Below are 27,274 nucleotides of genomic sequence, written 5' to 3' on the forward strand. Positions count from 1 at the left end.
AAGAAACACATGAATAATAGATAGCAAAAGGCATCAGGTTTAAAATTCAATTTTGTAACGTCACGATCAAAACGCATTTTTGATCGTGACGTTACAAGCGTCTAGTCGGATAGAGTATTTTTTGGCAAATACCACAGCAGAGAGGGTAAAAAAACCATGTCCTTTTAGCATATACCCGGCTGCGTTAAAAATGAACGATATTCATCTGATAGCAGTAAATTGGTGAAAAATACACTGGCTATCAACCAATCAAAACCTAGGATTCTTACATAAGGTGTGATTATGTCTTATATGCAATGAAATGTTATGTGAATTTTTGTCTGTAATACTGGACAGGTTGAAAATCTACTCATGCCATGTATTTCTTTATTTAAAACAAAGATAAATTATTCATAACGCTTTGAAAAGTGCAAATTTAAAAAAGACTAATAAATTTATTGTTTGCAAAAGTAAAAATTATTCTAAAAACTTTTGATTTTCTTAGCGCAGTCACTTTAGTCAGAAACTTTATCTTATTTTTAGGTTATGGATTTGTTGTCGAGGTTTACCAGATCGTAACATAGATAAACAATCAACGAAAAATCATTCCCGTAGAACTTGTAAAATAAGTGAGTTTATAAAGTGATGGATCTTTTTTTAATATTTCCTTTGAGTTTCCATTAGTTAATCAAACTCTGCAATAAATAACAGTGGATAAATGATGTCGTGTATTTTATCATCTAATTATTCTTTTAATACCATTAACCTTCCAGTACGCGTGTGTTTACATTCTTCTAATTACGGTTTCCTCTCGCACTTGTGCTGTGCGGCTGCTTTATTTCCATCATGAGGTCTTGTAGTTTAGTCAGTGCATACAGAAAAGCTATCGGTGAATTAGAGTACGAGAAGACAATAATTTAATAGCAATAAATGTCTGCAGATTTTGATCAGATTAAGTATTTTTAACAACCTATTTTTTTGTTGTTCACTTTGGTTGGCTGTCATGTACATACCTATCACATCTGAATTATTAGGCATATAGTCCAAGTACTTTTGTTAGTTTAAACATTTTTTGTTTATTGTTAAAAAACTACGCATGGATTAGACGCAAGTTTTCAACTTAGTAACGTCTTCTCAAATACAGCACTTTTGTTGTTTTTTGTTTGTATGCACTCCTTTTAATGTTAGAAACCTCTTTGATATTTTGCATGATAAAAAAAAAAACATAAACGCTTTGAGGATGTAGTTTTATAAAAAAAAACTTCAATAATCTAATTTTTTAATAGAAGACAATTTCATCAATATTGTCCACCGTAATTTTTATTTAGACTTTTAGTTGAACAAAAAGTTTTAGGCAAACCATTGAGATGGTTATTCATGCAAGCTAAAACGATATGTGTGTTAATTATATGCGTTCTAACTCTGTAAAACATTCATGATTACTGTCAAACGTATGACAAGAGAGTCAATGAGGGTTAAACGGAATATACATATTATAACTTGACAGACACGTGCCATCACACATCTTTGTATAACGTCTTTGATAGACAATCTCTTGAACTTGACATAGTCATACGATATTCATTACACTTTTGATAAGTTCTGCATTAAATTTCTGCTTTCGTTTCAAAAAAATTGCGATCAATGACAAGCTCTGCACTTTTAAAACAAAATTATTTTCCTTTATTTGTAAGATTTACACAAGCTCTTGTAAAATGTTAAGGCACTGTTGTTGAGTTCAATTTGTTTTTGTTTGTTTGTCTGTATGTGACTTTGAATGCACAAGTCCAAAGGGTTAAGAAGCAAGGTTATTTGATAATTTTTATTAACATTTTACTAGCAAGTAATTGAAATATATAGCATCAATGTAATACACACTTATTCTTTATTAAATTCAAATGATCATGATGGACGTGGATGAATTTCCTACGTGATGAATTTGAAAACTAGACAAACATATTTATATGAAAAAATAATGCACTATTCCAATCAAGCTAGAACTTCGTCTGGGTAAACAAGATGAGTTTAATGCGAATCTTTAAACAACACATTTTTACATGTACATTTATGTCACTGACTAAACAAACATATCCTCTAAATGTTCCGATAAAAATAGTGAGAATACATTGACAGGATAATCTGAATGGTTGTAGGAAACGGTATCTACATACTGAATTTCCACAGCACCAGACCTGTAAAGTAACAAAGTTATAAACAATATTTATATAACGTTGTACCACTTAAATTCAAACAAGCCTTTCTTTCTCCTCCCTATTTGAATAGAAACATGCATCAAAAGGATGTATGAATTTGAAAGACAAGTGAATGGAGGATGCATTGATTATTATAAAAAATTTAAGCCTGTCTTATATTTTTTCTAAAAAAGAGAGCCTATATTTTAACGTGGCCATGTCGTAATTTGTAAGACATTGCATGAATAATTAAGCCGTTAACAGTTAGATCTTAACAAAGAAGTAGAAATTTAAGCTTTTAAACAATAAAATGCACTTAGGGGCCAGCTCAAGGACGCCTCCGGGTGCGGGATCTTCTCGCTGCATTGAAGAACTATTAGTGGCCTTCGGCTTTTGTCTGCTCTATGGTCGGGTTGTTGTCTTTTTGACACATTCCCCGTTTCATTCTCAATTTTATGAACTTAAAAAGACAAATAAAATGTATCAATTGAATAATACAAACACAGAATAACTATCTACTGAGTGGCGCAAAGCATATTTTCATCAATTTCATATTTTCATCCTCGTTTGCAGTTGTTTAATATATTTTTTGAAAAAGACAAGTGGTGGTCCTTTTTTCTTATGTACATTTTGTTATATTTTTTCAATTTTACCTAAAACGATTATTAAATATTTTTTTTCTTCAAATAACGAATTTTAAACGAAATTTTATCTTTTAACTTCAATCTAAATTACATTAAAACCCAAATATTTCATAGTTATACAAATACCTCTGATATTTCGTCTTGAACCAGCGAATACTGTTTGCTTCCATCCTATTTGCAAAAATCTAAGACAAGAGATCAAATATTTTATCATACTTTTCAGTTTTCATTGTTCTGCGGATGTTTCTTCACATAACGTTTGCTTATTAACGATATAGTTTTGTTTGTCCTTTAGAATTGAAAGGTTGCTGTTGGTGTTATATAATTATATTCTGTATATAGTTGTAACACACATTATATAGGCGCCTGTTTTTAATACCGGACGTATACATTATGAATTCCAAGTATGACATAAGAAAGAACTGGGTAAATGAAGTTGAGACAATATCCCGGTGACCTAAAAAGCTTTAAAAACATCTGTACATGTAGGGCAATATTCGGTCTTTAAAATGATAAACATGTGTTTTTAAATATGTTATGCTCTTAATTACAGAATAAGTAGAAGAAAGTGAACAAATTACAAAAAAATCAATGTTTCTTAATTCCAAAAACATGATGATGTAAAAAACATACCCTTTTATTTATCTAACTTACAGCATAGATATAATAGCATATAATTTATAGTCAAAATCTAAAAACTGAAAATTAAACATTAAAGAGTCTTTGTCATATTTACTCATTATTTTACTCATGATGCTTTAAGTAAACTTCCTATTTTTACACAATTTTCGGTTTTATTAAATATTTCATGATATTCTTCTGAGGGGTAAATTCTAAAAATATGCCAAAATGTATGAAAATTGCTGTTTTGATATATCGACAGGCGTTTTTAAGTTGGTTATCTGTTTAGAAATAAACCACAATATCAAAAGAACCATAAATCGCCCACATTTGGATGTGAAACTATGTTTTGCAAGAAAGATGGAGAATGTTTCAAAACGATCGTGACATAGTGGAAATTAACCATGTTTCTTTCTTAAGTAATATTTTAAAAGAATGTATCTACTAAGTATAGTTTTACCTTTTGGGACAGGCTCACTACATATTTTCACAGAACAGTCAGTACCACATTCACCCGTAACACTATTTCTACAGCTTAGATAAGGACATGGTAATCCTTGAGGTACTGTGAAATTAGTACACTGCACAAAAACGTCACAAACTGTTGGGTGTCCCCTTTTTGCACCATCATCAGTATTGCAATTGCAAATATCTTCTGTAAATTATATATATTTTTTTTCATTATACAAAGCATTTAGACATTTAAAAAATAAGTTAAATCGAGATTGTTTTCGTTATAAATTACCATTACTTGATGGGTCATTAATGTTGGACTGGAGGTACTCAATTTATGAACAAAATAATAAATTTTTGATCATTGTTTACTTATCTTGCTGTGAACCTTAAAAATTAGGTTCTTTTATTGGTTTTGGCTCATATTTAGTATTGATATAAATTTGATTTTAGATTGCTCCTTATGACCAACAGCTTTCATTAGAAAGCACATCACAGCTTTCTTTATGTAATATTATTCTTAAATATAAATAATATGTATGTGGGTTTGTTTCTACTGAATAACAGACAAACACTTACATACACACCCATTTTGTGGCAGATATCATTGTAGATGTAACATAAATTTTAGCCAGTTTCATTGAACATTAAATGAATAATAAAATCAGTATCTTGTTAACCTATGTAGAGTAGAGACAGCTTGACCTCACAGAGCAGTCTAGTTCACATACGTGTTAGCATGTTACATATAATATTTTTTTTTATTTTAACGTTTTGCAAACTATTTGCGGATTTTACTCCCTTGGTACCAGTGTGTCTGGCCTTAACAAATTAAGATCATTTGTGTCCCTTTTAGTCTTTTACATAATTTGTGATAAGTTTTATGTTTGTATACCCATACAGTGTATTAGCAGCCAAAACAAAATTGGCAAGATAACAAACCTGTAATGAGGTGTAAATCTTCTGTATCTGCATAAATGTCATTGTTTTCTAAAGATGCAGAATTGGCCACGCGACATCGTATTTTACTATTGATCATTTCAGGTGAAAACAGCATGCCAAACACAACAGTCATCGTATTATTATAGCAATGTTCTCGTTGAATATTTGTAAATATGATTTTAATGAATTGATCTAGCAATGGTTCGAAAGAAGTCGAGCCAGTGTGCTGTATTTCTAAAATTAGATTCCCGGGAGGTTCTCCGACGTCACCACTGCATACGTGTTCAAATCCGGGTCTGTAATATCCAAGATTTATCACCTGATCTTTGTTCATTTCTAAGTTTGGATTTGATGGTTTGCCTGTTTAAAACAAGACGAATTATTCAGAGCAGATAATTTGTCCTGGACGTAATTCTAATGAAGTGATAGTGTATTAATTAATTATTACTAACTATAGATAATACATACAAAACGTAAACAATGAATAAGATGGTATTGACCTCATATACCAAAACCTGAAAAGAACAGCTTGATTCATAAACAATGACTAGTAGTCTAGAATGAAATTAAAAGCAATAAGAAAAACTCCATTTTAGGATATGCAAAAATCAAGTTTTCAAAAAAGTACAATTTGTGAAAAAAATAACTGTCTTATGTTTTCTTTAAACGACAAAATTGTCATTGCGTGTGTACAATTTGTTGAAAAAAAAACTGTTTTATGTTTTCTTTACACGGCAAAATTACCATTGCGTGTGCATCCCCATAATATATTTGCGTTTAAACACATGGTACAATTTAACCTTTAATATGCTTTTATTTGCAATGATGTCAATATTTCATTAACAGTTGTTCTCAATATTCGAGATTTTCATTTTACTAAAGTTTTCGTTATTGTTCAAGATAATTGATAGTTTGCCTTTGCTGTTTCAACTGAATTTAACAGTTTGTTCTTGTTGTGTACTGTTACAACTTGTTCCAGAATAAAGGGTTGGTTAAGTGCTCACAGGCATGGTCAACCCCGATACATTCTGTATGTGCATGTCTCAAATGAGGACCCTGTAATTGGTTTCTTTCTTTCGCTTTGTTATTCTGTTTTATCATAAATTAGCTCATTGTTTTTTTCTATTTTCTTTCTATTTTTAAATACCCCAAACTTGCTATATGACTTGAACATAAGTGTACACCTCTCTGTATAATGTTGTAATTACTGTAATATTACAGTAAAATTACAGTACACACAATTTTGAAAGTATATCTAGATTTTCGTTAAAAAGCGTGTTGACTTCAAATTTGACGGATAAATATACGGACGCACAAATGAAACTTTACATGCCTTTGATGCAGAAGTGAAATAAATAGGATAATAAGAGCCTACTCTATGCTGCCGCTGAAACTTTATAAATCCTTAGTTGTACAAGAGATGAGCTAACGAAACTGAAATTTGATACTTTGATGTTTTCAATTCAATGAAGCGCTTATGTTGTTTTCTATTCTGTTAGTTCAAACCTCGATCTAACGTGAATTTTAATTGAAGAAATATTTTTATTCCTCCATTAGAAAAGTCTTCATTATGCATGCTTCCATAACCTATACGTATTTTTACACTAAATATCTTACGTAAGATTGTTACATTTCCATGTGCAGTATATATTTGGTCATTTGTATTTAAAACAACTGAGTAAAGTCCCTCTGAATCACAAGTCGCTACCATCAAGGTAATGGTTAGTGTACTGCCGTCAAAGTTTATTGTCATGTTGAATAGATCCTCTACTGGCAGCATGTTGACAGAACCATCACTGCTGATGAATCCTATTGTTTTTGTTTCCTCAGTCTGTGAAGCCTTGTTTATAGTTATTGAATTGAAACTTATTTCATTCAAAAAGCACAGTATTGTTGCGGGACCAGTATTCAAGAAAATCGACGTATTTGTGCACTCTATCGCTGTAAAAAAAGTTGAAAATGTATGAAGCGTTTAAATTGTCATTTTGCTTCAAAATTTGGTATGATAGTTTTAGTCCGATTTATATTATATTCAACCAACATTTTAAAGATTATTTTTTATCTTTGGCTATACTAAATAAAAGGTTTTTCAAGCCTCCAAATCGTATGATACTCATTATCTATGTTGTAAAATTACTATATTGCCATCTCTTTAACACTCGTGTCTGTGGGCTTGTGGTAGCTTGTTTCCCTCTAGTGCAGGGGAGCGCCGGTCTGATCTGCGGACGGCTGAATCGATTTTTTTTTAAAATTGATACTTGCTTATTTTACGCTTAGCACGCGGTATTAAGGATGAGTATGATAATGAAGATGAATGGCCGATTAATGTCCAGCGGCAAATTGATATGTATATTCAGGAAGACAAGATCTTAATGTAATATGGATATATTTGTCCTGCTTTGAACAAGACCAACAAGCTGATCCGGATTTTTAACGTGCACAAGTACACAGGATGACATGTGACCGTATCAAGACACATCAATCTGACTCTGAGCCGACCAGTTCTAGCTCTGACTCCTAAATATCACGTGCTTAGTAAAGAAGCAGCAAATACCAATTGTTAAGTCTTCAGTTTGACCTGGTCTGGATTTGAATCCATGACCTCCGCAACCGAGGTGAACAGGTGGGGCTTTACTAACATGTCTTCCTGTGAATTTGTACCTTGTGACGTAGTACGTTAATCATTAGTTTCAGTTGTATATACCGATGTTCGTCGAAAAAGCAGAATAATTTAAAAATGTCTGACAATGTTTTAATGCTTTAGTTAATGTGATCTTCGAAACTGGTAATCATAAGAAAATTTAACAAAATTTTTTTTTTTAAATGAAAAGGATTATGCTATTAATTTAATACTATCATTCGGAAGAAAATAATACGGATGGAGAAGTCATTTTAATATATTCTATGTAGAAAGTTGTTAATTGAAACCATTGTTCTATCTTCATGATCTTTTGAAAATTAAGTTGAAATGCTACAAACTATGGGTACTGCCAGCAAATATAACAAAAAAAATTACCATCCGCCCATTGCTTTTAACTTAATATTTAAAGTATGGACGTAGACCTTGGTGACACACATTCCAATATTATTCATAACACAATTTCATGCGACGGGAAATATCAAGCATTATAATTATCCTTTATTTACAGGATTGAAAAGTTCGAAGTCAAAAACGATTTTGTGTATTTGATTAAGTCCTGATGGAAATATAGACACGTCTCCTTTCCTTATCACTTGATCTAACTCATCAATATGTTTCATACGAGTAGCACGACGGATGTCACATGTGGAGCAGGTTCTTCTAATCGATATGGATAAGTAGATACTGCTCAAGACAACTTGTTTTATTTTGCGGGTTTGTGTTGCCCAGTCTTCAATTTTTAATGCTGTATTATGTGAACTATTGTTTGTGTTTTGTTTGCTCCATTGTGTTGTTTTTATCTTGGTCAAAAAGTTGTCAGATCGTCTTCCTATTATGAGATCGAAAGTCCCTTTGGTGTTTTTCGCAGCTCTTTGACGTTAAATTTAAATTATTTATGAGTTTTGCGCAATGTAAAGGCAAAATAGTTAATAAACTATACAACACAGCAATTAAGCGTATTTTTTGTCTGTTGGTCAGTTTTTTTAATCACACATTTAATTGTATCACCTCAAAAATGATATGTTTAATAGGTCAAGAGTCAAAAATAATGTTAATTGCAAATGTAATTAAAACAAATCATAATTAAAGTCATGTGTTCAGGGTTAGATTATAACGTGCAAACATTTATAAAAGTTAATATCGTTGTGATCTTTCTTTAAGATGATTTTACAGCGGATTCCATTGAGTGTGTAGCCAAAGGTAATATCTTGGGTTAGCTTACTTGTTAGCTGAACCGTGAAGTCATTGTTAGGTTAGGTAAACTACCCTACTTTAAGAATAGACTAGTCAGACAGAAAACCAATCTATCTGTCTGTTGAACTATGCTACTTTGAAAGGAGTAGTATACCTAACCTAACAATAACTTCACGGTTCAGCTAACAAGCAAGCTAACCAAATATATTACATTCAATGGATTCCGCTGTAATATATAGTAATTTAATTGTCAATATCGTACTACCATATACATTTTTTTCTTGATGGTAAAAGGTTTTACTAAATATAATAGGACAAAAAAGTGCATTTTTTATATTATACGAGTTATTTCGGCAGACAGCATACTTTTAGATACTTTTAGAAAGTGTTAATCGAGTTATACCGCTTCGTTCAAACAGATTGCATACAACATAATGTTATTTAAGTAGAATTGAAAAAAGAAGATTTACAAAACACCTTTTAAAAATTTGGTTGAATAATGCAGATTGTGCTGACATTGTTTTACCTCTAAATTCACAATAGCTCTGAGCTAAATCCTCTTTTTTCTGCTTATGCATGCAACAAAACGCAAAAACCATCCATTGAATTAATTGAATTAATTATAAGGTATTCCCGTTATCAAACAGTTTGGTAAAAGCAATTGAACGCATAAAACAGCAAAAAATAATAAGATTGATTGTTGGTTGCTGAGCGTTTTGTTTTAAACAGTCCATGCATGTTCAGGAAACTCCGGATAATCAAGAGCTTGGTATAGTGTATAGCTATATAATTCTTACTAAAGACCATATTCTGACCTTAAGATGACTTTGAATTTTCTTAGTTGTTGATTGCAGTATCGAGCTCATTGTACATCCAGTATACCTTCTTTTATACATAATATCAAATCGGAATCTGAACAAACATTTCAAATAAGTTTAATAGGGCGCTGAAAAATGAGAAATAGTTTACAATCATGCCTTTACAGAATGTAGTTAAATATTTCTATTCAGTGTAGCTTTTGGCCTAACTGTAAAAATTCACATACAAATGACATGATACAGGAGAGTTCTCTCATTGGCACTCACACCATATCTTCCTATATCTAAATACATGAAAGTAATATACAAATTATGGAAAACAATACGTACAGAGTAACCCTAAACACTTACATGAAATACTAGGAATAGCGGTACTTGTCATATTTATAGATGCAATGGAAACACCACCACAAAAATCTAAAAAAAAATAATATTACTATATACATTGATACTACTAGAGTTTACAAGCATGATTCTTTTGTTATTTTCTGTTTCTATACAATAGTTTGGAAACTTTAGGTGACAAGGTTACAATAGCATGCTAACAGAAAAAAAGGGCCGACAATTTGGATGGTTTACTTCTGGTGACGGTTTTTACCTTATTTATGCAATGAAATGTTGTGTGAAATTTTCATTGTGGACAGGATCAAACTTTACTCATATATAGACATAAGAATATTTGGTATGAGTGACAATGAGACAAATCTCCGTTCAAGTCAAAATCATCTTTATGCCAAGTTTGAACCAAGGATAAATTCTGCACATTGTTTTTGAAAAGTGCCAATTTAACAAATACCAATAGAGGAATTCAATGGTGGTACCGCTCCTAAATCCCAGTAATAAATCTTATCTCTGTTGGATAGTCTTCTTATTGACAATCATATCACATCTCAATATCTTATATCATAACATGTTAATTGATATAAAAACATTTCCCACTCTCCACAGGCGTTTCTGTGTGAAGATAACATAATTAGTTATCAAAGGTACCAGGATTATAATTTAATACGGCAGACGCGCGTTTCGTATATAGAAGACTCATCAGTGACGTTTAGATCAAAATAGATATAAAAGCAAAACAAATACAAAGTTGAAGATCATTGAGGACCCAAAATTCAAAAAAGTTGTGCCAAATACGGCTAAGGTAATCTATTCCTGGGATAAGAAAATCTTTAGTTTTTCGAAAAATTCAAAGTTTTGTAACAGGAAATTTATGAAAATGACCATATAATTGATATTCATGTCAATACAGTATCCATGTTCTAGACGTGGAATAAAAAAAAAATTCATAACCTATCTGGGATTCGACTCTGGTAATAATCTAATCCTTTATAGAGCACATTGATTTGAGAGATATCATATCTATTATTTACATCGATTTCAATACAAAAACGTTTTCTTCCTTATTTGAATACATATTGCACAATTCCCTCATAAAAGATGTTACTGTTCCAATAACTATAGATAAATGAGACAAACAGTGCAATAAACATGGACAAAAATTATAGTGAAGTGTAATCTTATTTAATATCCCTTCAATAAGTTTTATTTCAAAAACATTTATGTGTTACCTGCAGGAACTGTTTCCTTGCATACAATCTCAGAACAGTCATCTGAACATATTCCTGTTGAACTGTTTCTACATTGGTTTGTCTGACATTGTTTTCCTATTGGAACTGTCATATTAACACATTCAACATAATAATCGCATCGCCCAGGATGTCCACGACGAACACCAGCTTGTATATTATTGCACTTGCATATGTCTTCTGCAAAAGTAATACTTTAAAGATACAGTCAAATGTTATGTCTTGTTTTCGAATATAACCTTTACAATTGGTTCCTTATGAATTGAAAGTCTTGCTGACATGAAACGTTTAATACTATTTTGAGGTTTGAGTTTAATTCTGAATTATTTCCCCCTGTCTTTGATATCTTGGCGATAAGCATGTCAATAGCCAATACTATTAAAGATTTACAAAAAAAGTACTTAAAATGGGGACGAAAGATATCAGAGTACAGTCGAACAGTTATGCTAACTATATAACTCATAACAACGCATCTCTAACTTATATATATATATATATACATTCATTCTTAGGTCGGCTTTCAAAGCTAGTAGAATATAGCCATTTAAATATTTACGTTCCTATTGTTTAAGTCTTTTATAATTTTAATCCTGGTATCTGTAATGAGTTTATTATACTTACTTGGGATAATTCGAAGGACATGCCCATTTGTATAAGAAATTGCATTAGATTGATAATTGTTTTCTACTCTGCATCTTAATGTTTGATTATTTTGCTGACCATCTACATTTATTATGAATGTAAGATTTTGGAATCCATGGCAATTCTGATTAGTTCTTATGTCATTCAATCTGGTAACGACTTCATCCGGTATTTGGTAGTACTGCTTATCAATTTCCCCGGGAATATCAATTAAAATATCGATACGAAGTTCCCCCGGTGGGTATCCAACATTTCCGTAGCAATTATGAGCTTCAATAACAGAGCCGGACTCTACAACAACGGCAGGATTTAAGAAAAAAGTAGGCTTCTCTGGATCACCTGTAAAAAATAAACTCTAATTAATGACATACGTATCCATAAAGTCCAACTAGAATTGAAGAATACTGAGAACAAATATATCAATAATGTATTTCACATCTTCGTTTGTTAATCGTTTTAGATTTTATGCGATTTAATATCGTAGTATTGATGTCATTTAAGGAACTTATGTGTTGATGGAAGGTTATTGGTGGTCTCTTTGTCGTCTCTGTCAAAGTTTATTAAATAAACTTTTTAAATCTATAAGGAGTAGGGTTTGATGGAATAAAGCTCAACATCATTTATATATAGGCAACTGTCCATTCAAAGCAAATTACAGCTATTAAATGAATCATATTAGCAGTATTCATAAACTAAAGTACTTTGTAGTATCTAATGTTTTTTTTACATGAACAATCATCCCATGAAATTAAAGGATTAGGCAATTTCAGAGACTCTAAATAAATTCAATTTACTCATGGAACAAAAACAATTAATGACTCACTGATTGGCTGTAATGATCCTGTCACCATGGCTGTAACTGTTGTTCCATTACTTATTTGTAACACATAGTCTCCTTCATCGGCACACGTGGTATTTAAAACATCAATAAAAATTACGGAACTCGAAATGACACGTATTTTTATGTTTAAATGATCTTGGAAGTATGTTATATCTCCGTTTTCACTAATCCCTGATATATTCATGCTGACACCATCTTTGATTTTTACAATCATAATCTCCACATACTCTTTTGTTCTGTTTAAAGTGCACATCATCGTTGCTGCGTTATGTAGATGGACATAAACATCATAACATGTATCTTCTAAAATTACAATCAAAACCAAGGCTCGTCAATGTAATCAACACATTTTTCAAATACTAACTTTTCAAAAATAATCGGATTCACTTTTTTCTTAGAAATAAAAGTTTAGTGTCGGACAGCATTCTTTACTATAATACCCATAACATGTAAAACATATAATACAAACGAAATTCAAACGATAATTTTACCTATTATGCATATGAAATGGTATACAGGCACTAGTAACTGAAGAGCTAATACCATTGACATAATTTTCTTGTTTGCTTTTTTCTTAAGAAATCTTTAGTTTTATTTGCAACAATTGTTAAAGTTATCATTTTATGGCCAATGCTATTTTAATCATAGAACTGACTCACAAAGTCAGGTTTTACTAATCATTCAGTCTTTTTTGAAAAGATAAAGCGTTCATACCATATAAATTTACTTACTTGAGAATGTTGATAAATCCACTTCTGATCCAATTATTCCCCCTCCAAGAAAGAAGTCGTTTTGCACACGACATCTTATAACCGCTTCATTCATATCTGATGTAAAATTCATAGCAAATATCAATATCTGAAAATTACTACAATCTTTTGTATAACTAGAATTTTGTACAATAACTAAATCTGCAGGCGAAACTATAGAAAATTCTGAGTTATTCAGTTTCATTTCTATTATCAGTTCTCCGGTTGGTTTCCCAATGTTTCCTGAACATTGATGTTCATAGTCAGATTGTCTATATGGTAGTCCTGCAAACTGGGTAGGATTTACATAGAATACAGGAACAGTTGGTTTGTCTACAAAAAGATAAAAAAAAAAGCAATAAAAAACATTTTCAATCGTACAATTAAAAGAAGAATCGTTTTACCAAATTATGTCTTTATGTTTTTTAAAATGATAAAAATACAATCTATAATTTAATTAACAGCATTCGTACGACTTGAAGCATTAAATTGCTATAAATGACGTAAGCATCCATAACTAATAAACAATGATCGACAGAAACAACATGATTTATTATCAATTCTAACTTGATTTCTTGATTGACAACATATTTGTTACGTTCGGAGGACGTGTTTTTCAACAGACTGTCGGCATTCCAATGGGAACAAACTGTGCCACTCTACTTGCCGACTTGTTTCTTTATTATTATGAGGCTGACTTCATGCAGGAACTTCTTATGAAGAAAGATAAGAAGTTAGCAATATCCTTTAACTCTACTTTTCGCTATATAGATGATGTTCTTTCACTAAATAATTCAAAATTTGGTGACTATGTGGAACGCATCTATCCAATCGAGCTAGAGATTAAGGATACTACAGATACAGTTAAGTCGGCCTCATATCTTGACTTACATCTAGAAATTGACAATGAGGGTCAGTTGAAAACAAAACTTTACAACAAAAGAGATGATTTCAGCTTTCCAATTGTGAACTTTCCATTTCTAAGCAGCAACATTCCAGCAGCACCTGCATACGGGGTATATATTTCCCAATTGATAAGATATTTCCGTGCTTGCATTTCCTATCATGATTTTCGTGATAGAGGGTTGCTGCTCACAAGGAAGCTATTAAACCAAGAGTTCCAAATGGTGAAGTTGAAATCATCCCTTCGTAAATTTTACGGACGCCATCACGAGCTTGTTGACCGTTATGGAATAACCGTTTCACAAATGATATCGGATATGTTCCTTACGTCGTAACTACAATCCCCTTCCCTTTCATGAATGTGACCTACCGAATTAGACTATTTACCGGATTTGTTATCACATAAGCAACACGACGGGTGCCGCATGTGGAGCAGGATCTGCTTACCCTTCCGGAGCACCTGAGATCACCCTTAGTTTTTTGGTGGGGTTCGTGTTGTTTATTCTTTAGTTTTTCTATGTTGTGTCGTGTCTGCTGTTGTTTGTTTGTCTTTTTTCATTTTTAGCCATTGCGTTGTCAGTTTGTTTTAGATTTATAAGTTTGACTGTCCCTTTGGTATCTTTCGTCCCTCTTTTATAGCATTATTATTTTTTTCAAAATAAAAATATTATTTTTTTCAAAATAAAAATAATCGACAAATTCAAGTAACAGTTGTCAATTTTCATTTTATAAAAGATTTTATCCAAAAGAAGTTGACAAGTGAATATATTTACAATTTACAGTCCTTTATACGTGTTTAATGATGCAAATTACACCAATGTACTCCTTACCTATAGTCATGAGAGACCCAGTGATATTGACCCCATCAAAGGCTGTACTGTTGACATGCACTTCATACAGACCATCGTCTTCACATGTGACATTTCCAAACACCAACGATAAATTTATATTTTCGGCCTGTGTAATAACGAGACTAAAATCAGTTGATGGTAAGAGATATTGGACTTCTCTGTGTTCGTTGATTGCTGCTATGTTTTGTTTGTTTCTCGTAATGATAATTGGCATGGGATTCAACATTCCAGTGATGATACATGATATGCTAATGGCTTTCTCGTATAAATATGCTGTTGCATCTGTACAGCTGCCACCTGTAAATCATGTTATCAAATTTAGTAAATGACAATTGCAGTCTTTCATTTTCTTTCAAGTAAAAGAAAATAGAGTAATTTCCTGGTATGATCTGTTGATATACCACAATTGTCAACAAAATACAGCTGGCACAGATGCTCGAATACCTTTATTTGTAATGTCATTGAAAACAAGAGATAAATTTATCAGATGTTTTTTTATAATAATGCAAAAAAAAAAAATACAGAAGAGAAAAGTCAATCTCATTTACCAGGACAGTGTTGGTCATTGCACTGCAGATGTTCAGTTTCATTACCGTCACAAAGCTCTCCTCCATGCTGTGGGAGCGGATCATTACAGATACGATTTCTTCTTTGAATTCCTCCTCCGCACGGCAGACTACACTTATTCCAGTCATTCCAGTTTGACCAGCCGCCATCAACTAGAAAACACATGTATAAATTTATCTACCTTTTTGTTCATTACAACCTATCATTATCTTGATGAGAATGTAGCTTTTATTAATATAAACTTTTTGGTTCAAAGACAAAATGTAACATTAGGAGGAGAAACAAAACATGATTTCTTCATGCAGCTAGTACCAAAACATTACCAAGTCTAACTGCCTGTCATTTTAAGAATATTTGAAAAACTTAAAATTCTTTGGCCATGCACACCTTCATCACGTTTACGTGTATGAACATCCTGCAAAATATTAAAGTTGACCTTAAAAACTGTAGGAGGAGATAGCCGGACAAACAATATATCCTTTTCAAGACGGACAGACAAATGGACGGACGAATGGATGAGTGGACAGACGAACGGGCAAGGGTAAATTAATATGCCCCTCAACATTTTGTCACGGGAGCACGAAATTCAATGCTTGTATCAAAACAAAAATTAATAATAATACACCAATACACAATTTTAGAAAGGTTTGTTAAATCATGTCAGTACCAAAGTACTGACCACTGAGCTGATGATACCCTCGGGGACTGATAGTCCACCAGCAGAGGTATAGACCCAGTGATGTAAAAAAAAAAATTGAAAACAACACGTTTTATAATTGGAAGTTTGGCAGTGGCGTAAATTATCATCTGTTCAAACGTGGTACTTTCTAGATACTAGTAGTTACTACGTTTTTTTGGTTTTCTTCCGATCGACAGTAAAACCCAGTTTAAATGGTGTGGGCGTTCGGTTGTGTGCGGGATGAATGAAATACGCACCAACATACGGTCTAAATGGGGACGTAAAATCATATGCATAGTGCAGAGAGATAATTACGCTCTGAATAGGTAATCATCGCAAAATTTATTTGAGTGGGATCTATTTGGCCTGTTATAGGCCAATTGTCTTTCCCTGTCAAATATATCCTCCTTTTCAACTGCCAGTTTATATTTTCAGTCTTTTATTCCGGTTGACCTCTATAACAGGACCTACCTATTATTTTTATTGTTATTTTGTTTTCGACCTGAAAATATTTGAAACATTTGCCACTGGACATTAAGTCAAACAAAAAAAAAAAACCAAAAATCCATCTACTAGTATATCGCATATAATGGAAGATATTTCAATGGTGTTATCATCACGGAAAATATCAAGGAGACACAAAATGGCATTTAAAGTGAAATTCTTTTGCTTTTAAACTGGTGTTTGTAATAATTGATAACTCATGCAAATGTGATATATTTACAATTCATACTGCAGTATTAATAAAGATTTCAGTTCATTTTGTCTTTTTATTATATTTCACTAGTTTCAGCGTTTGACAGTTTCCTACTTTGCTTTGTTGATACTCCCATGATCCAATTTTATAGGGGGTTAATTAAAATGAACTTATCATTTGTCATATTGAACAAGTTGTGTACAGTTAAGATTGGTTTGGTCTTTATATATATCTATACTATTTGAGTTGTGTGTTTTTACACACTTTCCATGTTTATATGCGAAGATGTGGTTGTGTATAAATGCACTGTTTTAAATATATGACAGTTGTCTCATTATCTATGTATACAGGATCTACAGATTTTTATATCATTTAGACATATGCATGCAACTATCTTCATGCATGCTACACTTACCAACATTGTTTTGTGAAATATGTTTATACCTGGGCAAGGATCGTTCTGACAAGTTTTATTTTCGATTCCGTCTCCTATACATATAACTTGTTCATCATCATTAACACTTTGGCCAAAGCAGATTCTCCTTTTAAAACTGACTCCTTCGCCACACGTCACGCTACAAGCATCCCAAGTACCCCATGGAGACCAATATCCTAAAACTAGATTTAAACACAATTGTAGCTATATATTTTAATAACTGATGCAGGATTACAGAAAATGATCTTGAAAATTTTGAAATTTGAAATTTACACAATGTAAATTTGTTTAACTATTTTATGGTCCATGGTCTTTATAGATTATTTGTTATTCAAAGAACTTGAAAAAAATAAAATATTGCGATATCTTAAATTTAAACCTGGTGTATACATACATATGTAGCAATGATAATGAAAGGAAATAATGTTACGGACGTGATCAAGTCTTAACCTTTCGGAGGAAAAAAACATCTACAGGTTCATAATATTTAATTTTTGTTTTCATTGTACTTTATAATAAGAAGTTTTGAAACACATCCATTTTACCAAAAATGTTCTGTAAACAATATAACATTTGTCGTAAACAGTTTATAATTTAAGTACCTTGACATTTTTCCTCTTCACATCCAGTATACTCCTTTGGAAAGCCGTCACAGAAGTTGCCTCCGTGTTGAGGGAGAGGATCACTACACTCTCGGGATCTACTTTTTGTTCCACTTCCACATGTCTTACTACATTTCTCCCATGGAGTCCAATGGCCCCAATCTCCATTTACTAGAAGTAAAAATACATATAAGATGTTACTATAATCATGGTATCAACCAGAAATGTGTTCTACTTTCGAATAAATAGCTAAAAATGATATATGAAAAATTTTGTAAAACTGCTATATTTTGGTGCCAAAAAGGGGTCTTATTGGGCCTACGCCTTTGTAAGAACGTAAGATTCAAAATCAGAAAAATATACATTAAAAAAGAAAAACTTAAACAGAACTTTTAAGCGTTTACATAATTGATACAATATTTTTGGCTATTTTACTTTAATTTTTTTGATCTGCCTAGACGGTGGATTTCCAAAAAAATCTTAATTTAAATTATTACTTGTAAATCGATTACGACTATTTGAAAAAGTTTGATGATAATTGATACAAAAAGTGATTAATAGAATTATATGTACTTGGGCATGGATTGTCTTGACATGGACCAGTAGTTAAACCGTCACCATCGCATTCATTACCGCCAAACATAGGAACTGGATCGCTACACGTTCTATTTCGTTGTCGACTACCACCATCTCCACAAGTTAAACTGCATTCTCCCCATGTCAACCAAGTAGACCAATTACCGTCGACTATTAAGAGATTATGAATAAAAGGCATAAAATACAAATAAGTTCATAAAACTGTGTACATATTTTTCTTTTTTTTTATAAAATTTATGCAGACACAATCAAGGCACTTTCGATATAATAAGTTCAAAGAGAATAAGCAGTTTTAATATTAAGGATACCGAGATATGAATGCGCATATTCAAAAAAAGAAAAGAACCCCTCTCCACAAGAATTCTAATCAGAAAGATTCGTTTTTATCTATATAACTCAACACATCGACTTTATATGTTTGAGGATGACGTTATTCAGTGGAGTCCCAAATATAAGCAAGACGCAAGAAGTGTCCAATAATTTATATCAGGCTGTCATTGAATAACAACGCATTCTGGTTCTTCCTTAAACGACATTGGAAATAAAAAAACTAGAGGCTCAAAGCAGCCTGTGTCGCTTACATGATATATTTATTTACAATTGATGCATGAAATAATTCAACCCTTATACTTTTCTCTAGTTTCAGAAATACAAGTCTAAAACTGCATTTTACCCCTATGTTCTATGTTTAGCCATGTCTGCCATGTTGGTTAGCAGGCAGGGTCATTGGACACATTTCTGAAAACTAAATACCCTAATGCTTATTTGTGACCAAGTTTGGTTAAATTTGTCTCAGTTGTTTCAGGAGAAAACTTTTGTAAAAGATTACAAAAATTTACGAGAAATTGATAAATTTGACTTTAAAGAACAATAACTCCCTATTGGGTCAATTAACCATTTTGGTCATGTTGCCTTATTTGTAGATCTTACTTAGTTGAACACTATTGCTGTTTACAAATTTTCTATATCTATAATGATATTCAAACCAAATAACCAAAAACAACAAAATTTCCTTAAAATTACTAATTCAGGGGCCGCAACCTGACTTATTCGTCTGATTCGTATGAAAATTTCAGGACAAATATATCTTAACCTGATGATCATTTTTATCTGTAAATATTTGCTCTAAAAGCTTTAGTCTCAGAGATATAAGCCAAAAACTGCATTTTATCCCTATGTGACATATTTTTAAAACTAGATACCATAATAATGATTGTCATAAAATTTTATTAAATTTGTCTCAGTAGTTTCAGATGAGAAGATTTTGTAAGATTAGAAAAGTTAACAAAAAAATGTAAAAAAATTGGTCATGTTAACTTATTTGTAGATCTTATTTTGCTGAACATGATTGCTGGTTACAGTTTATCTCTATCTATAATAATATTAAAGATTATAACCAAAAACTGTACAATTTCAATTAAATTTCCAATTCAGGGGCAGCAATCCCACAAGGGGTTGTCTGATTCGTCTGAAAATTTCAGGACAGATAGATCTTGACCTAAAAAAACAATTTTAACAATTGTCAGATTTGCTCTTAATGCTTTGGTTTCAGAAATATAAGCCAACATCTACATGTTACTCCTATGTTCTATTTTTAGCCATGGCGGCCATCTTGGTTGGATGGCCGGGTCATCGAACACATTGTTTAAACTAGATACCTGTCAAGTTTGGTTAAATTTGGCCCAGTTGTTTCAGAGGAGAAGATTTTTGTAAAAGTTAACGACGGACGACGGAAGACGGACGACGACGGACGCCAAGTGATGAGAAAAGCTCAACTGCCCCTTTGAGCCATGTCAGCTAAATATAGTTCTAATTGTTTATCTCAGAGGCTACCAAATTGAATATTTATTTAAACAAAATAATAAGACAAATTTGATACTTACTAGGACATGGAGGGTTTTCACATATACCAATATCAGTTTTGTTTCCCTCACAGTCTTCTCCCTCAAAGTCGAGATGTAAACAAGATCTTGATCTAGACAAACTACCATTACCACAAGTGACATCACATGTGGACCACAAGCTCCATTCTGACCACGTTCCATCGACTTGAAATATATTTTCATTTAATTACTTATTCGTTTACTTTTATTTGAAATAATCAATAAAGTTTTATAACTAAGTTTTATAGGCATCATATATTTCAAGGTAAATGTAACCATGCAAACATATATGTAATCGAATAAACATTTTATTTCAAATCTAAATAATTAACTAATTAATTCCTCTTTGCATAGTTAACGATGCAATTATCAATATTTGAACTTCGAAAATTATACAAGAAACTGTAAAGTTGTTTGTCATCTCTGTTAATTGGTTAAATGAACGGATTGTTTATTTTTATAAATACATATAAAACGAATTCGTTTACTATGTGTAAGTTGAAATATCTTTTCTTTTTTTCTGATCTATAGACGTGCCTTTACAATCGTTATAACGGCTCGACGTGCCTTTACAATCGTTATAACTGCTCGACGTACGCGCGTTTCGTCTTAAAAAACTCATCAGTGACGCTCGAATCAAAATAAGTTAAAAAGGCCAAATAAAGTTGAAGAGAATTGATTACCAAAATTCGTTAAAGGTTTTTGTAAAATAAGGCTAAGGTAATCTATTCCTGAGATAGAAAAGCCTTAGTATTTCAAAAAATATATTTGTTTGTAAAAAATATGACCATATCAATGATAATTCATAAAACACTCTCGAATAACAAGTCGTATTGCAATCTCAGCTGGTCTTCTAATTAAGTCTTACTTGGACATGATATTTCACTGCATGAATCAAACATAGTGTCTTCTCCCGCGCATTTATCTCCACCATATTTTGGTGCTGGATTTGTACATGTTCTCTGTGTATGTCTTAGTCCTCCGCCACATGTAACATTGCATGCACTCCAGGGAGACCACTGTGTCCACATACCATCAACTGAATTGTAAAACGTGATTGAATAAGAAAATTGAAACGAGAATTGAGAATAAAAAGTAACAAATCATATGATTAAATGACACAACTTTAAATGATAAACTATTCGAAGCTTTCGATGATAAAATATTCGAGATACCTTTCTGAATATGAACAAAAAGAAAAACAAGTGTCTCCTTTTAGGATGATGCGTATTTATAACTTTCACCTAGCTATAACGACAATGAAAAATATGTTAAATTATTTGTCGATTTACTATTCTATCAATAAAGTACAATATCCTTTTACATAATTATATGTTATCTATTATGTAGCATCCAAGCTAAATGTTTAAATATGCACATGCAGTTCAGTGGTTGAAGTTGGTGTATTCCTGACATATTTGTTTTCCTAAATGTTTAGTTATAAAAAATGGCATTTATTGTCTCAACTGAATAATTTTGTATTTTTATGTTGGGACCTTTCATAGGAGACTAAACAGTATTGTTGTTTCTCACTGTTCAAATCCGAACGTTTGACTATAATATCTTGTAACATTTTTACGTTGTGTTTCCTTTGTGTCGTTTGTTTTCTCCTATATTTGAGTGTGAATTCCCATTACTATAAGACGTGTCACGGTACTTTTCTATCCCAAATTCATGTATTTGGTTTTGATGTTATATTGGCTATTCTCATCGGATTTTGTCTAATGCTTAGTCCGTTGCTGTGTGTGTTACATTTTAATGTTGTGTCGTTGTTCTCCTCTTATATTTAATGCGTTTCCCTCAGTTTGTTTGTTACCCCGATTTTGTTTTTTGTCCATAGATTTACGAGTTTTGATCAGCGGTATACTACTGTTGCCTTTATTTACATCCACCTCATTTGAACTTTGTTGGATAGATGTTTCTTTGGCAATCTCCCTTTTTTATATATATATAAATGAAGTTTGTTTAAGAATTCTGTCCGAAGACAATCTCTAAAAATGTGCTCAATTGTAAAGGAAACAAAAATAAACATAAATTACCTGGACAGTTTTCAAGGACGCATGGTTTATATTCAGTACTATTTCCATTGCAAGGTGTTCCTCCGTTTATTGGCTTTGGATCATTACACAGTCTGGTTCTCTGTCGAAGAGATGTACCACACGTTTCTGCACACCCAGCCCAGAAAGACCAGCTTCCCCAGTTACCATCTACTATATCAATACAATTGAAATATCAGTAGATTTTTCAATAATAATACACTCGAAATTCGATAGTTCGTGAAAAACTTAACATTGTAAAAGTCATACAGTATCATATAATACGTTGACAGGTTCTCCTTAATTGAAACAGTATTACTGTTTTACAGAGAAAAACAGTGATTTCATTCCAGGCTTCCTCACTAGGATACCGTTTCATCAGAATTTAGGTGTAGCAATAACTTATGACCATTTAGAGAGAATAATGTTGTAGCAATACCTTTTGACCTTTTAGAGGGAATGTAGTTGTAGCAATGACTAATGACCTTTTATGGGAAATGTAGTTGTAGCAATGACTTATGAACTTTTAGGGTGGATTTAGTTGTAGTAATGACTTAATAATATATTGTTTCCGGTGAATTAATTTAGGTATAACAATGTACAATATAGTGACTTTATCTTATTTAAAAATACCTTGGTTGGATGGTTCCGTGGTTTGAACTAAAGCCGAAACTGTGCCACCTGATGCAGCTAATGATACAACTGATTGGGTTGTTATTTCCTCAGAGGTGATCATATCGTTTTCATGTGTTGTTGTACCGTTTGAAACAACAGTTGCACCTATTGTCGAAGATTTTATACTAGAAACCGTTTGTTGGACGTCTAATGTCGTTTCTATAAGCGTCGAACTGGACTGGACATTGGATGATTGCGATGGCGTTACTGAACTTGTAATAGATTTCGTGGTTGTTAATGTTCTCGTTATTACCGACAAAGTTTCCTCGGGGTGTGATATCAATTTAGAAGTCGGAGACACTTTGGAAGATGTGCTACCAGAGAGCGCTGTAACAGTAAGAGATGTAGTACTTGTATCTGGTAAAGAGCTGGTGGTAACGTTTTGCGATGTAAAAGGCTTTGACGTAAAGGTAGACAATTTATCAGCTGTTGTTTGAGGTGTTGTTGTAACCTTTGAGGAGGTGGTTGCTGATGTAAATAATTCCTGAAGTTCTGGGGTTTCATGTAAATGTATAGTTGACACTTGAAGAATTTCAAAACTGTCCAACAAAATCTGAAATTTTCCTAGCATTTGATTTCCATTTCTAAGTATATTATCCTTAATATACTTTACAGATTGATTTAACATGTCTGATTCTGATATGTCTACACAATACACAGTAAAAGATACTTTGATACTTCCTGAACTGAAATAAACAGAGTCTTGTTTAAAATAAACAATTTTAGTCAGATACTTAGATAGTGTGTATAGTATATTGTTTATCACCTGTGCTTTTAACCCTTAAGGGCTTCACGTGTTGCAATAAAGTTAAATATTTAAAGGTCATTTTCGTGTTACATACAATGCAGGTTTTGATTGCAGAATCTTTTAAGAAAAATGCTCTTTTTTAATACTTATCCATGTTTGTGATAAGTTTGAGCAGAAACTCCTGGATGAATTTTCAATGTACGATTTGAAGGAACAACCATTTTTTTTATTGTGTTGAGTCACGTCCTAATCACAAAAATAGATATTTCTCTAAATCAAAGCAATAGCAAATGTAATATATAACATTTAATCAGATATCAAAAATAAAAATATACTTACTTTAGAGCTAATACGATGCATCCAATATACTTCTCACCAAAACCACCAGTATTATTATTCAACACCCTATCAATCTGAAAGTAATCATGTTTAAACACCTCTAGAATTTGAACATCTTCGGGGAACAATATGTCTTTTTTTTAACAACATGTACAATTTTACTCGAACAACTCTTTCCAATCACATGTTGATAACGGAAAAGCTAACATAATACACATAATTTTCCACGCTACGTATAATCTTTGACCCGTATGTCCGTTAATCATTTTAGATTTCAGATGCTAAAATCAAACACTCTGGCTGGGTGACTGGGCCAGTGAATACTTTATTTCGGTCACAAAAAAAAAGTTCATAGATACTTAAATAAAAGCGGTTTTCCGATGCAAAATAAAGTCCTAGTACAATATTTGATAACACTACTTGGACATGCGCGCGTGTTTACTGGCATTTATCATATATTTAGTACAAACTACAGCAATTTTGTACATCTAATAAAGGTTCTTTTTTCCAGTCTGTATCACCTACCCTGTATCGCATACCCCGTATCGCATAGCTAAACCCGTATCGCATACCCCGTATCGCATAGCAAAATCCGTATCGCGTACCTGGCGTGGCGTCCAGTTGATGCATTTTCAGGCTTAGGGAAAAAAATGATTTCTATTAAAAAAAAAACGTCCTATCATTTCAACAAAAGTCGATTTTTTCCAAATAACTATTCACAGTAACTTGAAGAGCGATTTTTATATAAAAATGAGATGTAGAAATATCTGAAGTTTTATTGTTTATTTGGTCATAATTTTCGTGAAGTTTGTTTTGTGCACAAATGCATTTTTTTACAATTTTAATTTGGTTTTAAAAAATATATGATAAGCAGAATAATACATGGCAAAATCCGTATCATACGCCGTATCATCCTCGACCAATATCATCCCTCGTGCCAAAAGGCTCTCTGGCTGATAATGGTATCTCGGGATGATACGGCATGTGATACGGATTTTGCCATGTATTATTCTCTATATAACGAGATGCTAATTCATATCAATGTGCAGTCTTTACATCAGAGATCAAAGGCACAGTAAGATTTGTTCTATGGTCAATGTCAAAGCCATTAAAAATGGCTTTTTATTAGACAATATCACTGCTTGAGATCACAATTAAAAATCCTAATAACTAAAGGTCGAAAGTAAATGTCAACGACAAAAAACGTTTCGGCTCGTCACATTCACTGTAAGTGCTTTCCCTTATATGAGAATTAATGTTGAATCAAGGTTCTTGAACTTTTTATAGCATCGCAAATGATTTTGAACTATATATGCACAAGTGTAAATCAAATGATGATATAAATGATTTAATTTAATAATATGCAATGAACAATTTAAAAATCAAGATCATCATGATAGTAATTAAACAAACTTATATGTCCGAATATACTATTATATTTTCACTTTGTATATGTACTAGTACTTTCGTTTGTGCTTTTTTATAACTTGTATTGGTGGTTGGATAACTTTGTCGATAATCATAAAGATCTAATTCTGTAAAACTGTGTAGAATTGCCTCTCTAAAATTGGGGAAGTGACTGTCGATTTCCAGTGGTAAGAAGTAAAAAAAAAATAATCCAGGGATTTTGGTTAAATGTTTTTTAACAGTTTTGTTGGTTATGTGTGACGCGCGTTTCGTCACAAAAGGTACACCAAAGACGCTCAAATGAACAATTGATATTTGATTTACAATACAGTTTTGTTTAAATACTTCTATTTCATATTGATCATTTTAAGGCATATATTTATATACATACCTCAGCACAAAAGTCCGAAGCAAAACGTTTATATTTGTATGATAAACTGTTACCCATATCCGTTGTATACGTATCGTTAACCGTCAAGTCAAGTAAAGCATGAACTGTAGAAAATAAGTAGGTAAAAGAAGCAAAAGAAAAATAATATTGAAATATAAATAACGTTAAAATTAAAGATAGTAAAACCATGTAAAATATGTAAAATTATTTCATTTTGTAATAATTTTTGATATATTATGTCGCACTTACATTTCAAAGTACATAATCATTTTATTTTATTTTATTTATTTAATGAGATTATTATGGAAAAGTATTTGAAAGAACACTCAGCAGTTACAGCCCTCGGTAGTAAACCATTGAAGAAAAACCCCCAATTAACTCACCGTATGCAGTCGTTTGTCTTTTCAAGTCTGAAAAGAAAAATACAAATTGTAATATTTGGAGTCTATTCATTTTATGATATATGTTTTACAGATCAGTGGAAAACAAACCGGAGCAAAAACCAACAATAAACAAACAAAAAAGCAAACTTTAGTGATATCATCCCATTACGATTCCTTCGATATTTTGGGTTATAGTTTATTCTAGTTTCTCTATCTAAGGGAAACACATTCTTGCAAGGTTCTTCCATTTGTCTGTAAAGTATGAATACGTTACCATGTCCAATCTGAAGGCTGTCGTTTGATATGAGGCCTTTTTAAGGTTCAGTGCATCACAATGTGCACGTTTAAAGCCCTTTTGGCGACTCTCTGCATGATCCAGAAGTGGTCTGTGGTAAAACAAGATGATATTTCAGTCGATAAAGGTAGGACGGTTAAAGAAATGTGTTTCAGTAATGCAAAACGAAACTTTAATATAAATAAAAGAAGGCTTCACTTTAAAAATCTGAAAAAAGCGATATGTCTTTTGGACATATATTTTTCGTTGTTTGACTCGGCTCCAACATCTCTATAGATCTATGTAACACATGCACTTCCTGAAACGTCTTTAGATGTTCAATTTATCTAAACATTATTAATTTTTATATTTTTTAACCTGTTACCTATTGATGGTTATTATTTGTTTTTTTTTCTGTCCTATATTTTCTCCCATTTATCTGTTTATTTATTGTAACCCTGTCGTGTAATGTTATCATTTTAATGTTAAAATTAACACTGC

At 32.1% G+C, this 27,274-nt stretch overlaps 1 protein-coding gene across 1 annotated transcript; it reads right to left on the reverse strand.

Annotated features, from left to right (window-relative positions):
* Positions 1-1,787: 1,787 nt before the first annotated feature.
* LOC143068637 (uncharacterized) lies at positions 1,788-26,523 on the reverse strand. Its single transcript, XM_076242853.1, has 22 exons — positions 26,500-26,523; positions 26,117-26,220; positions 24,319-24,392; positions 23,190-23,917; positions 22,560-22,730; positions 21,389-21,559; positions 20,521-20,685; positions 18,614-18,787; positions 18,041-18,211; positions 17,447-17,620; positions 15,608-15,778; positions 15,039-15,356; positions 13,288-13,638; positions 12,539-12,859; positions 11,695-12,054; positions 11,056-11,253; positions 9,836-9,901; positions 6,449-6,772; positions 4,832-5,191; positions 3,897-4,091; positions 2,942-3,000; positions 1,788-2,171 (listed from the first exon to the last, which is right to left on the reverse strand). Exons 2-21 carry the CDS (start codon positions 26,171-26,173, stop codon positions 2,987-2,989), a joined length of 4,563 nt encoding a protein of 1,520 aa, XP_076098968.1. The 5' UTR covers positions 26,174-26,220; positions 26,500-26,523; the 3' UTR covers positions 1,788-2,171; positions 2,942-2,986.
* Positions 26,524-27,274: the final 751 nt, after the last annotated feature.

The sequence above is a fragment of the Mytilus galloprovincialis genome, chromosome 3 (genome assembly GCF_965363235.1).
Source record: "Mytilus galloprovincialis chromosome 3, xbMytGall1.hap1.1, whole genome shotgun sequence".
Lineage (NCBI taxonomy): Eukaryota > Metazoa > Mollusca > Bivalvia > Mytilida > Mytilidae > Mytilus > Mytilus galloprovincialis.